The sequence below is a fragment of the Porites lutea genome, chromosome 11, assembly GCF_958299795.1.
Source record: "Porites lutea chromosome 11, jaPorLute2.1, whole genome shotgun sequence".
Taxonomy (NCBI): domain Eukaryota; kingdom Metazoa; phylum Cnidaria; class Anthozoa; order Scleractinia; family Poritidae; genus Porites; species Porites lutea.
In genome coordinates this window covers 23,932,595-23,948,538 of record NC_133211.1, presented here as the reverse complement: position 1 = coordinate 23,948,538, position 15,944 = coordinate 23,932,595, and the positions used below count along the sequence as shown (strand labels likewise).

The window sequence follows — 15,944 nt, the reverse complement described above, 5'->3', positions numbered from 1 at the left end:
CTTAAGAAAAGATACGATGATGATAACGGCAACGAGAACTTACGCATGCATCACCCTTTTTTGAACCTTTTTTAGGCCATCTTTGCACGACCACGACGTGACACTGCCTAATTTAACGTTTTGTGGAGGACGTGAACACGTGAGATAACGATTTTCATTTTCTTTTTTTTTTTTTAAAGTTAGATACAGCCTTTAGAATTCAACTCCAAAAAAATCACAAATGTTTGACAAATTAACCCTTTCACTGCCAAATGTGGCCAAAGGCAAATTTCGACCAAATTTGCGAATTTCATTTCTAAAATTATGACAAACAAATAGCATCATGTGAAAGTACAGGCAGAGAGCTTTCATTTGAATGGTCACATCATAGGATTTCATCTATAGACTCAAAAGTTACAGTCACCTTACAAAACTCCATCAAACACTCTGGCAGTGAAAGGGTTAAACGACATGGAATAAGAGCGATGAACTTTGAAACTGCGTAAATTCACTTATCAAGGGAAGTTTTCACCAGCGTCGTCCTCGTCAATGCTTAAGCTCCCTATTCGCACATCACAACCAGCCGCAATTTTCCACAATAATATCAGTGACAGATCATTCATTTCAGTGGACAGGCTTACCTGGACCAAAACTAAATGAGTAGGCCGCGACAAACACAACAAGAGCACTGAGTGTTAAATACCGCAGACCTTTGCTAGCTAACATTGGTTTGGATACAGTCGTGTCGAGCACAGACGAAGTAAAGTTTGTCGGAGAGTAAAATGTTGAAGAATTTGTTAAAATGGTCGACATAGCTGCAGTAGAAGTTGTGGGTGCTAGAGTAGATAGGGAATGTATCCGTGAAGATGGTAGTGCAGTTGAATTATAATAGCATTTTCTTTGGGGCTCTCCTAACGATGTGTAGTGAGCTATGATGCCCAGTGTTAATATGCTGACGGTCATGATTGAAACACCTATGAGCAGGAAACGGCGGCGACCTGCAAAAAGAGAAAACAAAGACTAAAAAAGTCGTCTCTAAAATTTGTTGGCCAAAACCATTGACAAAAAGTGACAAGAAAAGCATACGCACCGCCTTTATCTACACTGCTGAGAGAAATAATTGTCGCAAAGAGCTGTAAGAAAGAAGGCAGCAAAAATTACCATTTTGGCAGATATGGTAAGGCATGGACCTCACTCACAATCAGCTACATGTTCACATGTGGCCATTCACACGAACAGTCGAAGCCACCAGTAAACCAATTAGAACACGGCCATTCACGCGGGAAAAATGAAGCGTGAGATTCGAGTAAACCGCGGGAAACCGGTGGCAGGCAGAGGAGAACATTACTTTTCCTCGATTGAACTTTTATTTTCTCTTTAGGGGGCGGGGATATTAAATGAATGATGATGAGCTTGAAATAACGGAATATGAAATTTAAACCATGGATTAAATTAAACAACAACATCACCACCCAATCTAAACAGAATCATTCTGTTTAGACTGAAAAGCAGCTACTTGGTTGAAATACACAACAACAGATGTAGCAGCCCTGGGGCCCTGTATGTCAGCAAATGTTTAACATTTCATTGTATTCTTTTCTATTCTATCTACGCACGATTGTTTTCGTTATATGCTTATTCCACGCAGAGTAATAAACAATTGTAAGTTGAATTTCATACCTTAGCAAGACCTATCCCTAAGCTGGCGAGCGTAGCTTTCTCACCACTTTGAAATCCAAGCGCTTGAAAGATGGTAGAAGCATAGTACACAATGGTTGGTTGCCCTGTGAACTAAGAGGAATAAATGAGCAGTAAGTATTACTGACAAATCCTTGACGGCAGCAGTACTGTGAACTGATCATGAAACAATCCAGCGGTCATCGCTATGACGCACGAAGTCGCTTGCCTTTTCGTACAAAAAGATATCACTTCCAATTACAATTCGCCGCTCATAAACTTCTGGGAGAATGAGTACAAGTTTTGGCCGGTGTAGTGACCGCTAGGATTATTCATTTGGGTTTACAAGCAATAGCAGTGAGTTTACGCAACAGGACGGTAGGAAGAAAAGGATGGCAAAACGCTTGTGTGTGACAAACGTGAAGGGGCTATAAATTACTTGCGTGTTTTGTCGTGACCTTCACTTAACATTAATGTTTTCTGGTTTTTACAAAAATATCTGTTTAAAGGAAAGTAAAGTTTGGCGAAAAGTTATTTCAAACAAAATTATTGTCACGCTTGTCACAGATGGCTTGCCGTCTTCTTTACTCTCCCGTCCTGTTGCTTAAGTTCACTAGTTATGACTGGTCGACGGTATATAAAGGCAGCAAGCAGTAGCCAATCTTTGACTAAATTGTCTACCCGAACAATCCCAGAATGTTTTCGCGACAGACAAAATCCTTTAGCTTACATCTCTCTCGTAAGGAATGGGTCACAGTGCGTATTAGACTTTCTTTTGCCTCCCTCCCCCTCCCCCCTCCCCCATAAAAAAATGTCGGGTCGTCAGAGCAGGTGATCATTTAAAGCAAATGAGCAACAATGGTAAAGCAACTTCAACTTTTCCTCCAGGTAGATTATTAATGACCAAGGCAACTCGTGTAATGTCAGCATCCTTGATTTGAGGCAAAGCATACTGAAGAATAAAGAATTTGCGAAACGATTACAGTGTACATCGCCTAACAGAGAAAGCGATTTTTTTCGCTGACATAGAGAGAACCAATAAAGAAAGTGATCTGTGAAACGAGAACGGGATTATAAGTCCGTTTAAGAGAGTGAACTACAGGCAAAGTTAAAGTTACTGCTACCACTTCTGTACATTTTCAGGACAACATTTCGAACGCCCCTAAAAAGCTAAGTTTAGAACAAATAAACCAATATTTTACTTTCCATTCATACCTGTTGTAGAAATACTACTCCACAACCAATGAACATTCTACTTCTCATGTTATCCAAACGGCTTATAAGGTCTGTGAATTTATATCGCTAGGAAAAAATACAATCAAACATCAGCAATTCTACTCATAAGCCTTGAACTCCCGGGTCCGTGTTGCAGCTTTCATGAATTTTAAACATGGATACTTTTGCTTTAAACATTAGAAAAATAATTGAACTGTTTTTCAGTTTTCAAAGGCTGGTTTTTCTTAACATGATAATGTCTTTTTTGGTAAAATTAATGTCCGATACATAGCAGTAGGTTTTTTTTAATAAGAATATTGTTATTCCGGCCCAGGCTAAATATTCTTATTTTTCTGCTGTAGATTTTAGACTGAAAACATACTTATATTATTCTTGAATTATATTTGAAAAAGAAAACAAATATATCACATACTTTTTGCTGTATGTTCATTTCTTTTGGGTTGTATACTATAGATATGTATTTCATGTACCGTTCATAGAACTGTCATTAGCAATAATTTTATGCTGTCAAGTTAAAAACATATTTTTTCACATTTTCAACACTCAATAATATATAGATTTAGCCAGGGCTAAAAGCGAAGCTCCAATTAATAAATTTATAATTTAAATTAAAAAATAAACTTTTAATCCACAAATCATTTAACTTAAGGGCACATTCATTTGACTTTTGAGGGAAAGGCTAAGTTATTTTAGAGTGAAACATCTTACATCGAATTGATAACCTTATATGTACACCCAAAAAACAGCAAACATCTTCGATCACATTCAAGATCACAGTAGATTAGGCCTCGAAAACAAATTCTCGGAAAACAAATCACGCCGAATTTTTTTGCGTTCGAGAGGTTTACTTTACAAATTCTTGCCACAAATCTGGGGGTGTTTAAACCAACCTTTTATAATTTTTATACATCACATTTGAGGTGAAACAGTACTATTTATCACACAGACCTCGGACAGAATGCAGTATTTCACAATTTTTCAAGACAAATTGCACTGAGTCAATATTCAGGACGATCAATCGTAAAGCGAAACCGTTCAAAAATTTCCAAAATCACCCATATGGCTAGCCGGTTCTCGTTTCTATAGTGCGAGCTGTCAGTGTGGTCGAGTGTTTGAATGAACTTTTTAAATAGCGTTACATTTCAACAGTATAGCGAATTTATTTATTTATTTTTTTTGTTATTTAATGGTTTCAGTTATAATGATGTGTAATCTTATAAAGCGTTTGATACGCGCGACATTTTTGAGTACTCCTGCAAGCGATGTTCATGAACGATGAAAACAAACGGCACAGACAAGCGATTAAAATTGCAAGAGAGACTACTAACAATCAAAAAAAGAAATATAATTCGGGGAAACATTTACAGAGATAACAATTTTCATTCATGAAGACAAGTATTAAAGTGTCTCTAAAAATCCTGAGTCTCGGCGTGAAGCTTTATAAGCCGGCTTCCCGGCGCGGGTGTTTACTGTTTTCCAAGGTGAACTCCTCGAAGCAAGAAAATCGCTCAAAGTTTTCTTTCTACAGCCAAATTTATAACTAAATATTCTTCGGAACGTTTTCTATCTGTGGTGAGCAAATATATCTGAAGGCTTTTTAAAGTTCTGTAAGCTTATATCAAACCGTTCAAACCTGATACTAGGTCAGATCATTGACTCAAACTACGGCTACAAACGTGCATAAACTTGCCGCATAAACTGTCAGCGTGAATGTGCAAGACTTCATGAAATTAGATATAACAAAAACAAACATCAAATACAATAGTTACTCAGGCTTACCATTCGAGATTCAGTTCCTGAAAGCTATCAAGGAAGGCCACAGTTGCTTGAGACTTTTAAAGCCTCTTAAGCATTAAGCAAGGTGAAAAACGAAAACGATGCCATCCGAAATCGAATTACCAAATTTTGACAAGCGACGCGTTCCTCAACCAAAAACCCAGTAAACAAACCAGCCATGAATAACAGAAGACTCTTGATAGCAGCTGTATTTCATTTTGTACATCCAGAAGAAAAAGACAGTTAAAAACATCACAAGTTGACACAAAACTCTTCAGCTTCAGCTGTCAAAGTAAACAATTTTCAAGATGCTGCATAATTTTTTCGCATGAACTCACCTGTCAAATTTTGACCAATCAGAGTATAAAAATTGGACGTAGAGCGTGACCAACGCATGACCATGGTAACATAAGGTCTTCCCCGCCTGTACTTTTAAAAAAAACTGGCTGAATTTTCGCTTCCGAAGTCAGTTTGAAATCAAAATTCTAATAGTGCGGGGCCATAGTGACATAAACACAACATATTTGATATGAATCCTTGGAAAAAATAAACTTGAGCCTGCGATCATTTCAAACTGGTAATTTTTCAGCGGATAACTTCAAAAAATACTCGACCTCGATGGGTCGACACTTGAGCCCGCGCTACGGTCAGGTGATACTGGTCAGCGGATGCCCTGTTTTGACAGCTGTCAATTGATCACAACATTGATGTGAAATTAGTTTTCTCTTGGGCTCCCAAACTAGCTAAAATGTGAGAGTAAACATTGGTTTTCCTGTGGTGCGGACGGACGGTCGGTCGGCGGTCGGCGGTCGGTGTACGGTCACGTGATTACCAAATTTTCTGGGATGGGTAGATTTACTTAGCAATGGGGCTCCGCCTACGCGCGCGCTTCGCGCGCGCGTGGAGCTCCGCTATAAATTGCCATTGACTGTACAGCGCGATACGTAAGACAAAGAAGACAGTGTAATCCCACATGGCCTAAATCACTCTCCAAAACTGATTATGCGAAAACCATGACGAAAAGGAAAAAAAAAACACAACAAAACAACAACAAAACAAAAAGACCAACCTCTGAATTTACGAGGTGTTGACTGCATGACTGCGGTACGAGAATCGGCCATTATAACATGGCTGCGTAAAAAGGCAAAAATGATTTAATTATCCATTAAGTGTCCGTACAATGGGGAAAATTTTGAGTCTCGGAGCCGCGATAAAGAGCATCGTTTATTATCAGTCTTTCAACATTAAAGGCTTCTTCTTTTTCCCGCGCTCTTGAGTACCGCGCAGAGTTTCTTTCTCAGTCATCAACCTCATTTGGGAAGTCGTCGAAGATTTCGTATTTCGCCCCTTTGGATACATAAACGTAATTTAAAAAACATTTTATGATATCTTTATCTTGAAAATAGGCTAAATTAGCAATAATTAATTGGTCTGAGCCCAGACTCCGCTTGATTAGACGAAGCCGTTCGTGTAACAATGCGGTCCACTCTTTCAAACTGGATCTTACTTTCATCTTCCGCGGCAGTGTTAGCTCGGTAGAGCGCTTGACTGCAGAGGGGGAGTTTGCGGGTTCTATTCCCGCGACCGGACCAATACTCCGGGTCTTAAAATAAGTTAGAAACGAAGGTACTGCCTTTGCCCTGAACGACTAGACCTTCGCGTCGCTCGGATGACCACGTAAAAATGGCGGTCCCGTCTCCAAAAATATAGGAGACGTAAAAATAGTGTCTCCAATAAAAAAATTTCATATTGTTTCTTCCGCTGTGGCACTCCAGCTTGAAGAGTCGACGATGCACTTCATTCATCGCGCCTTGACCGCTTTTAATTTGCTGGTAGCAGCTTCTTGCACTGAACATGCTTCTGCAAGCTACCGTAATTCTTAGTAATTTTGCGATAGAAGCTTGTGCATACTTGATGCTCTGTTTTAAGTTCTTGTTCTCATCTTCCAGTACTTTAACTCTGGACGACATGTTCCACTTTTCTAGATCTGGTAATGACTCTAAACTCTTTTTTAGTTTTTCCTTAGTTTTTGATAGTTTTGCATTTGTAACCTCCGGGCAGCCATGTATGTGGAGTAGTTCGGTGGAAACTTCTTCCTTCGGCTGTGAACTACCCTCTCTTGTTCGCTAATTCTTCCCTTCTCCATCTTAGGCATGTCCAGTTCGATTACTTCATTGCAGTGTTCTGAATTTTATATTAACACAACCATGTCTATGGCAAGATTTAGTTACCAAAACACGGAGCTTCGAGGAGAAGCATGATCGTCTTCGAACGTTGCTCGACCCAATCTCTATAGTTTGAAAGATCTCCGGCTTCCCTGCACAGTTGTCCTTGACCGTTAAAACGGATGACGGCATAAGCGGTGGAAGGGACGGACGAATGGGTTAATCAAAAAACCTAAAAATCATCTTTGGCCAGTTTTTTTCACCAGATTTGGCATTTGATGGCCAGATTTGCTCGTTTTATGCTCAAAAGAGCAGGGATTTTCTCAGAAAACTTGGTACTTTGCTTTACCAGGAGGGGCTTAAGAAATACACTGACTAACTTAATGGGGAGAGGAATTTGCTGTCGTGTGCTGCTCACTTTTATTTTGTTCAAAGTAAATACTTAGGTTACTAAATAAGATTTTTTTCGACTATGAGAACTACAAAAACCTCTTACTCTTTATCTCACCAGGTCAGTGTGGCACCATCGCAAACAAAATCGCTCTGAGTTTAAATGAAGCGCGATCTTTTTTCGGTAGAGGAGGAGAGAAATTTCGGAAACGCTGGCTTTTCTTCGGCGAAACAAAGGATTTACAAGAGGAGTGTCACACTGAGACTGAGGGATGTGACGTAGAGGAAGTAATGGAATTCTATAATGGTGACACCACTGACGCTGTGAGTATTAACATAAATTTCTTTGAGTTTCCTTTATGTATGTAATATTTATTGACAGAAGCATATATGCTTCTATTATTGATCAATTAATTACTACCTGCAGACAAACGTGCATGCACAAGGCTTAAAATCATAATGAAAAAGTTAAGAAAGAGTAAAAATTTTAAGTTAAAAAGGCATCTATAAAGTTCTTTAAACCGTTCGGTCCCAACACAAGGCGAGATATAATTCTGGATAATTATGCCCGCGAGGACAGAGACATCGTTTCCTCTGCATTGTAAGCCACGTAGACACGTGTTTAAAGACCCGGCCTATAACTTCTGAAGGGAATTATTGACACAAAAATTGCTCCCTGAATTTGCCAATTATTAATAGTAACTGAATTGCCTACATTAACTCGACTTAAACTTGAACGATCAAAAGTTTTGATTATTAAAAAAAAAATGAATTTTAGACTTGGTGTTAAATGGACTTGATATGTAATGGTAACAGGACTGAGTGGAGTCCAACTCGGTCTGTAATCATACGAGTGATTAACAAAATCGGTAGACCGCGTAGCGGGAGTCCGAGTATGATTACAGACCGAAATGGCCGACACGAAGTTCTGTTACAAATTGATCATCACCTTAAGAAAGTTTGTAATATATAAGGCTCTTTTTTCAAATCAAAACACAAGAAATTCCAAGACCATTTTTTAGCCAGCAGTGAAAAAAAGAGCCATGTAAGCGCGCGTGATGGCGCGTACTGTCCAATTACTTAGGCATGACGCGTACTGTCCTATTAAACTGTCCAATTAACGCTGAAATCAGGGCAGTTGATAGCCAATCAGATTTGACAATTTTGTTATTGTTATGATCAGGATATCTATTATTCAACTGCGGTCGGTAGAGTAAATATCACCCAAAATGAGAACAACCCTTATAACATAACTAGAAATACGTGTATCGCAGATCCCCGCGAAGCTCGTGGGCTGAGTAAAACGTTAGGGATGGGAGAGAGGGAGAGAAACAGAGTAAATAACGATCGAAAGAAGATGGAAACAGACGTCCGACTGTGTGTCAATACCTTAGAGGGACAGGCAGTTCTTTTTACATTTTACTTTTATTATTATTTTTAGTTGCAATTATTCCATTTACTTAAAATAGTTTCTGCTTGAAGATTAGAATCCTCTCGCTCCGTCGTTCCTGTCAAATGCAAGAGAGGATGAGCTAAGAGAGCGAATCCCTGTGCCCCATGATAATTTTTTTCAAAGCCAGGACCCTTTTGCTCTTCGGCAGTTGCTCTGGCCAGATTTTTCCACTTAGAAATCTTTTGACTCCACGACGGAAGTGATACCTATTTGCATGTCATATCGCTTGCTGTGCGTGATCGGCAGAGAAATGAATTACCCGCCAATTTTAAAATTACATGACGCCACTCTAACCGACCAATAAGGTGGCGACCTTAAAATAAACACGCAGTATGACACAGAACCAAGAATAGATTGAAAATAATTTTCATGGGAAAAGGGTCATGTATGGGGGATTCGCTCTCTTAGATCATTCTCTCTTGTCATATGCTAATAATCGCGTTTACGATTCAAGGTACTTGTATTGATCTAGACCTATCAATTAAGAGCTTTAAATTCTTGATTCTAAGAGATTACATGTATTACAACTATAAAAAATCAGTAGGCTAGATCATAGTTGAAACTTGGTGAAACTGAAAAGCTATTTTCGCCAATATCTGCCGTCAGTCGTTCTATGTAAATGTTCTCTGGGCGTTTTAATCCTAAACCTAATATCATTTGAGCTGGGTCCACGTTCTTCTCTTTGCGGCAGTTTTTTTCGGATAGAGTTACTTTTAACGGAGTGACTACCTCAACCTAAAACTAACAATTTTGCCCAATCACTTAAGAAGACGCAATAATCCGCGTGCGATGTTCTGATTGGCTGAGAAAGGGGTGCGACGCTTTAAGCCAATCATAAAACACAGTTATGCCCACAACTTCAAAATTACTCTTAAATTTTATGGTGATAAAGACCCAGTTGGTCAAATTTGTAGTTAACGAAACATGTCAAAAGTCAAAATTCGATTGGAGTGCGCGTGTTCCGTTTCTACGGAACAGTCTACTTCCGATGTATTACGTCACTGCAGACAACTGCTTACAGATGATAGTTATTTTGACTATGCTCCACTAATGCGCACGTTAATTAAGTTTATGGCTTCAAGAGACATAAGCGGCTCCGCATTGCCAAAAAATCATCAAAAAGGAAGCACACCAATTGAATGATAAACAATTATTAAACTCGTGTTAATGTCTCGTCAATCAATTATTTGCGGCACCAATCAGCTAGCAACATTTTTCTACTATTTGTTAGCATAGACTCAGTCTTCAGTGTCAGAAGAACAACGAGAGACCCTTACAGTCTCGTTCCCTTCTGCACAAGTATAAGCCACAGTGTCTGTAACAGGTGGCAGTTCTTCTTTCTCTTCGTAGTCACACCATTCACTCCAGCATTGTTGCCCTTTGACTTTTCTGTACAAATGCGAAAACAGTGCAACAAATGGAACATAAGCCAAGATATGAATAAGTACAATCAGAGACATCCTGCTATCCTTGCTGATATCATAGTTTGTGGTAGCAGAACTGAAAACGGCCATTACGGCTAAGTTGAGTAACAGAAGCGCATCCGACTTGTTCACCCAACTAAAGCTTGACCTGCCTTCTTCCACATCCTCGGATCGCTTGTAAGGCTTCAAGAAAGCGAAGATGGAAAGGATCACAACACAGGCGACCTCTATCAGCGATCTTTTCAGAGGACCCTCTGGAACATAAGTACCAATGACGAGCAGGATCAAGCGGCACACAAAGTAAAACGCTGCAAAAAATCGGTACTGGTCTTTGAAAGTGCTCTGCAGCACGTCAAATATAGGCTTTAAGTGATTAAGGTTGAACACTGGCTTAAGACAGCGACGAAAGAACGGACGAAACATCAAAACGAGTGGAAACAGTACCACGAAAAGAGCCGTGAACAGTAACGCGATTGACCCGTAGACAGCGTGTTTACCGCGGAAGAATTCAGTGTCCCCGCTAACGTACAGGACTGTCGTGTCACCTATAACAGCTGGATGCAAAATACTGAGACAGCAGTATGTAATTCTAGTGTAACAGATAACACAGATGGTACAAACGGCGCGAAAAGGTGCCTTTACACGTCTACTGAACCAGCAGTTTGGGTACTGAGTCACTAGTTTGGTTAACTTTATCACTATTAGTATAGTTAGAAAATCAAAGCACATGGCCATGAAAAGCTTATCTGCATAATCCATGCCATCCCAATAGCAGTAGTGAGTTCCAACGTAGACTTCGAAATTTGCAGCATGAAGTATAAACCGCATGACGGGGTCTCTGAAAGTGAACCCGTCTCCAGTGACTTGCCATATTACCTGGAAGAAAATAAAGTTGGCTTCCTGTATAACTGGCTTGACTTTATCTCTCTCTGGGGCGACTCCCTTATTTGCCCAAGGCGAACAGAGTGTGGTGCTGAACGGCAGGGTATGGTTTTGCAGGGTCCTGATAGTCTTAAAAAGGGTATACAATTTCACTATTTACCGTCTTGAACAGGGTGTCTTTTCAGACCGGAAGCCTAAAAAATAGCGCTAAGGTTAGCGATGCGCGGGCTACATGAATCCCATGGTGTGCGTTTAAAAAAAGTTAGTTCCTGTGAGAAACGAAATGAATTACGGTCGTTAATGATTGAAGGGCTCAGCGGCACACCTCTACCCATACTCCCCTTGAGTACCTTCCCCCCCACGGGTCTTTACCATCTTCCTCAAAAAGGGATCCCTAAACCCTTTGAACAGGAGATCTGAAGAGATATAGACACATATGACAGTTAAGGACCGCTAAGGAGCGAACTTACCAATAGGATGGCAGAGGAAAGAATATGGCAAACCTAGTGTGACAACTTTGACAATAATTATGTTTGACCACGGTAATATAGAGTGGAGATCACTGCAAAACACGTAAGTAATAGCCCTGTCACGCGTTTGTTCTTTCTGCCGTCCTATTGCGTGAGCTCACTATTATTAGCCACTTATCCACTGGATGGTTGTACACCTATTGTAGTGTGTAAACAGAAAGTACCACAGGGCCGAATATGCCTTGTAAACTTTGGTCTGACTGGGACTGTTTCACCACCCCACCTCCAAGACTGTCTATCAAAGGAAGAGCTTCTAGTTTATAGAATATGAAGTAACTAAAACATTATGCTATTGTTCTCTTGATGAGATGGTAGAAAATTCGCTGGGTAACAATGTTGTCGTAGCTATGTCAGTTCGGAGAATTAAAAACGATATGAAGGAATCGAAGAGTTGACTAACCTACACCGGCTAAGAAAAAGCTAAAGCCTCAACCGTTCCCTCTAGATGGAATGCAAATTTATTACACGGTTAACAAAGATCTGACTAATGGTACTGCTATGAACAGCCAATTCCCTCTCCCAACCCCCCCCCCACCCCTTTCCCGCCCCCATCCCCAGCCCTTAGATCCTTAGATGATATCCTATAACTCGGAAAAAAAAAAAAAACAACCAATAACTGTAATAGGATTGTGGATGAGGAATGTCGGACTAGATTTTACTTAAAATGCACCGACCTGGTAAGAGTAAAGGAAAGCACTAAGACTCCCTGTAAACGCATCGATATCGAAAAACATTATGAGCATCACCAGTACCAAAATAAAAACCAGGTCCAAAACGGTTGAGCCAATAAAATCATACTTCCCGCACTCATAACATTTAGTGTCTCCTCCCACCACACTGAAGCCTTGCTTGCATTTTCCGCACAAGATGCTTCCTGGTTCCCTGTTGCCCACACACAGTTTCTCGGCGTCAAAGACGCATTCATCCTCTGCAGCTATCGTTTCCCGAGTCCGCGAACAATTACAATAGTTTTTTGGACATCGATAAGTAACAAAGTTTCCGTTTACCATCCCAGCCCAGAAGCCACGCTTGAGAAAGACGGTCTTTCCGTCTCCGTCGCATCTCGAGACTCCCTCCGATTGTTGTTGACACACACAGCTCCCCCTTCGTAAAATGAACCCGGGATGGCACGTTCTAAGGCCCGAACTGACGTTAATTTCCTTCTGAAGAACCTGCCGCCCAACATGATGAAGAACCACAGAGAATCCTCTCCCTACTTCACCAGCCAGTGTCAGACGTGACACGTTTCCATCTGCAAGAAACAGCGATGACGGGGTTTGTAAATGCACTGACGAAGCATCGTCTCCCTCATCATTTGTGAATCCCTCCAACTTGACGTTTACAACTCCAGAAACATTATTATTTTTCTCATCAACAAGCCTAACAACCGGATTAAAAACCTGACTTGGTGACACAATCCAGTCCTTCACATCGAAGAAGATATCGACTGGATCAGTAGCGATTTCTACTCTCGTGTGGTTTTGCAGTGCATTGTTATTGGTGATGTACTTTACGAAATTCCAGTGCAAAGCTTTATTCTTAACTCGCGTTTCTCCAGCCTCTAGGCATCGTTCGAGAGTCGTTGCAAACACAGAGTTTCCTGACGAATCGTCGGGCGCTCGATTGTCTTCAAAGACAACCTGCGCCTCCCAGTTGTCGAAACCACTCGTACTATGATCTTCGTAGGCAAAGAAGCAACTTTGTGGGTCTTTTCCAGTTACATTGTAACTTATCTGTGGCGAACCAGGTGCGGAAACGAACATAGCTCCACCTTTATCTCGACACGAATTGTTCCTGCACAAGACTGAAGAATTCTTCCAGAGCAAAATCTTAGAGTGTCCATACATTGCCACCGCGCCGCCATGAAATCCTTCGTTTTCCACAAATTCAACGTCGTCGTGAAGTTCGAGAGTACTGCCATCAAGTGCAAGAGCTGTTAGAGTGTTGTTGGTAATGATCATTTTTCCTCGGAAGATAAGCGATATTCCGAAGCTGTAGATCGTACCCTCTCCAATCCGAACATTGGGTTCCTGGGTGTCGACTCGGTTGTGTGTGACCGTACAGCTTTTGAACTCAGCATGAACAGGAACTTCGGGCCCAATGTGATCTGCATTTTGGTTAAAAAGAAATGCACCAATTGCTGCTCCGATGGTTGCGTGGTTTTCAATCCAGTGGCATGACTGAAAAATGAAAGTGCTTCGAGAGTCCAAGTGGTGTCTGCATTGGACGAAAACAGACGTGCCATACAATGAAACACCGCCTCCCCAACGTCCCGAGTTATGTCGAAATGTTGCGTTGACAAAGCGCACCTCGTTCATTGGAACAGAAACACCACGTGGAAGCATGACTCCTAATCGCGCTCCTCCACCCGCGGTATATCCAACGTTGCGTTCAAACAAACAATTTTCCACCAGAAGACAATTTTCGCTACTGTGATCAGTAAATTCCGCTACAAGCCCTCCTCCCCACGGCGCTTTATTGTCTGAGAACGTACAATTACTAACAAGTACGGTGGAATTGCTGGAAACACCGTGGAAATGAATACCGAGGCCCCCTCCTTCAGTAAACGGATGATAAAATGTTTCATTGAAATAATCCGGAAAGCGGTCTTCACTGGAAACCTCGTTTCTGAGAAAGCTGCAGTCAGTGAAAAAGTACTTGTTGCCACGTACATAAGTTGAGTGTTCTTCACGCGTGACACTCATGAAGCTCGGACGATGTCGGCTGTACTTGTTTAGACTTACGACAACACCACCCCCGGAAACGAGATAAAGGGCATCTTGCTGCTGCCCCTGCTCGTTTTTTTCCCTTCTGCTCGTGGAATTGGCAATCCAAGCATACATGTTTGCTGAATTGTTGACAAAACGACAGTTTGACATTTCTAACAAACCACCAATTTCATTCAAGTGAGCCGCACTGCCGATTGACCTCGAGATATCGACGTTTTGCATCCTAATATCTCTGCAGTAATCAAAGTTAATCGCCGTCTTGAACTTCAAAACTGTAGCGTTTGGAAATAAAACGGCATTTTCTTGCCAGCTCCCGCAGTTTAACAATCTGAGTCCTCGAAGAGTTATGTTTTGACTTAAGAAAAACGCGATGCCTGCGTCGGCTTCACAAGATATTTCCACTTCATTTGGCCCAGTGGTTTTTTCTTCTTCATCGCCAGCAATGCAAAAATCCTTTACTCTGATAAAAGTCAGACTTTTACGAAGCTTGTATTTACCTTTTCCAAGTGATAAACGCGTGGAGTTAAAGCCGGAAGAAAGAGACATGCTGTAAACGTGATCAAGAGATCTACATGGTTCATTTCGCTTTCCGCAGGATAAGGTGTCTGCGCCATTCGGAGAAATAAACAAAGTTCTAGAAATGATTGAACCTTCACAATTTGAAAAAGTCAAAATATATAAAAAGGAAAGTAACCATGCAATTGTAGAAACTGCAGTTATCATCGTCCTTTCGTGAAATTCTTTTCGTTTCCGAGAATTGTTCTTCCTCGAAACTGAGCGTGACGTGCAAAAAATAAAACAAACGTCACGACAGAGGTCACGTGAAACAGACATATCGGATACCGGATACCGATGGACCATTTTATTTTTGAGCGGGGTAGGGTGGGGGTAATTACAAAAAAAAATTCATGCGCAGCAAAAGTAGAGAAAAAAAATCATGCACAGTGGGCCAAAGTAAAAAAATCGAGCAAGTCTTTCTACTTGAAGGATCCTGTTAGACCTAATGAAAAACTAATCTGTAATTTTTGTCATAATTTAATTTCAACAGACAAAAATGCTTTGTAATTATTTGTACAAAATTCACCTTCTCGTGTTTCACATCATAAATTGCATAAATACATCAATTCCATCTATTTGTTGTATTTAAAATATAAATTTGAACCATTTCACCGAATCTAGTATAATATAAAATTCATCTCATTAAAATTCCATGTTCCTGCTCTTGTATTAAAATACAGGCGACTCCCGATAAGTCGAACCCTCGCTAACTCGAACCTAAATCGATTTTCCCTGGATTTCCGTCATACTTTCACTGTAATTTTACCCTCGGTAACTCGAACCCTCGATAACTCGAACTCCCGCTAACTCGAACCAATTTTCGTTTCCCCTCAGGTCATTTTCTATATAATTTTACCCTCGATAACTCGAACGATGTTTTGAGCCCTTAAAAAGTCGGGAAAAAAGCCGTCTACTAGCTTCCGAAACATTGAATTTTGGATTTCCTATTAACGTGTTGTAGGAGTATGGTTTGCTAATGGAGGCTGATGGTGATTGTCACAGGCTAACGTGAAGCAGCTTTTCTTCTCAAAACAGTAAAAGGCATGCTCTATTTAGGCTATGTTTTGTTACGTTACGTTCTGATTTATAATCTAGAAGTATCTTTTAATTTTCACTTGACCTTTCTACAATTAAAGGTGATTAAA

At 40.6% G+C, this 15,944-nt stretch overlaps 3 protein-coding genes across 3 annotated transcripts in view; 1 reads left to right on the top strand and 2 right to left on the bottom strand.

Annotated features, from left to right (window-relative positions):
- LOC140952657 (solute carrier family 2, facilitated glucose transporter member 12-like) overlaps positions 1-15,944 on the bottom strand; it is an 85,448-nt gene that overhangs the window by 6,007 nt on the left and 63,497 nt on the right. The window contains exons 10-13 of the mRNA XM_073402094.1: positions 2,872-2,958; positions 1,660-1,770; positions 1,070-1,112; positions 621-977 (exon numbers count right to left, since the gene is read on the bottom strand). Coding sequence (XP_073258195.1) covers positions 621-977; positions 1,070-1,112; positions 1,660-1,770; positions 2,872-2,958 — 598 coding nt within the window. The remainder of the gene's footprint in view (positions 1-620; positions 978-1,069; positions 1,113-1,659; positions 1,771-2,871; positions 2,959-15,944) is intronic.
- Positions 1-15,944, top strand: part of LOC140952659 (uncharacterized) — a 66,806-nt gene that overhangs the window by 42,843 nt on the left and 8,019 nt on the right. The window contains exon 2 of the mRNA XM_073402095.1: positions 7,345-7,547. Within this exon, the coding sequence (XP_073258196.1) occupies positions 7,345-7,547 (203 nt within the window). The remainder of the gene's footprint in view (positions 1-7,344; positions 7,548-15,944) is intronic.
- Positions 8,636-14,998, bottom strand: LOC140952660 (uncharacterized). Its single transcript, XM_073402098.1, has 2 exons — positions 12,187-14,998; positions 8,636-10,976 (listed from the first exon to the last, which is right to left on the bottom strand). Exons 1-2 carry the CDS (start codon positions 14,962-14,964, stop codon positions 9,915-9,917), a joined length of 3,840 nt encoding a protein of 1,279 aa, XP_073258199.1. The 5' UTR covers positions 14,965-14,998; the 3' UTR covers positions 8,636-9,914.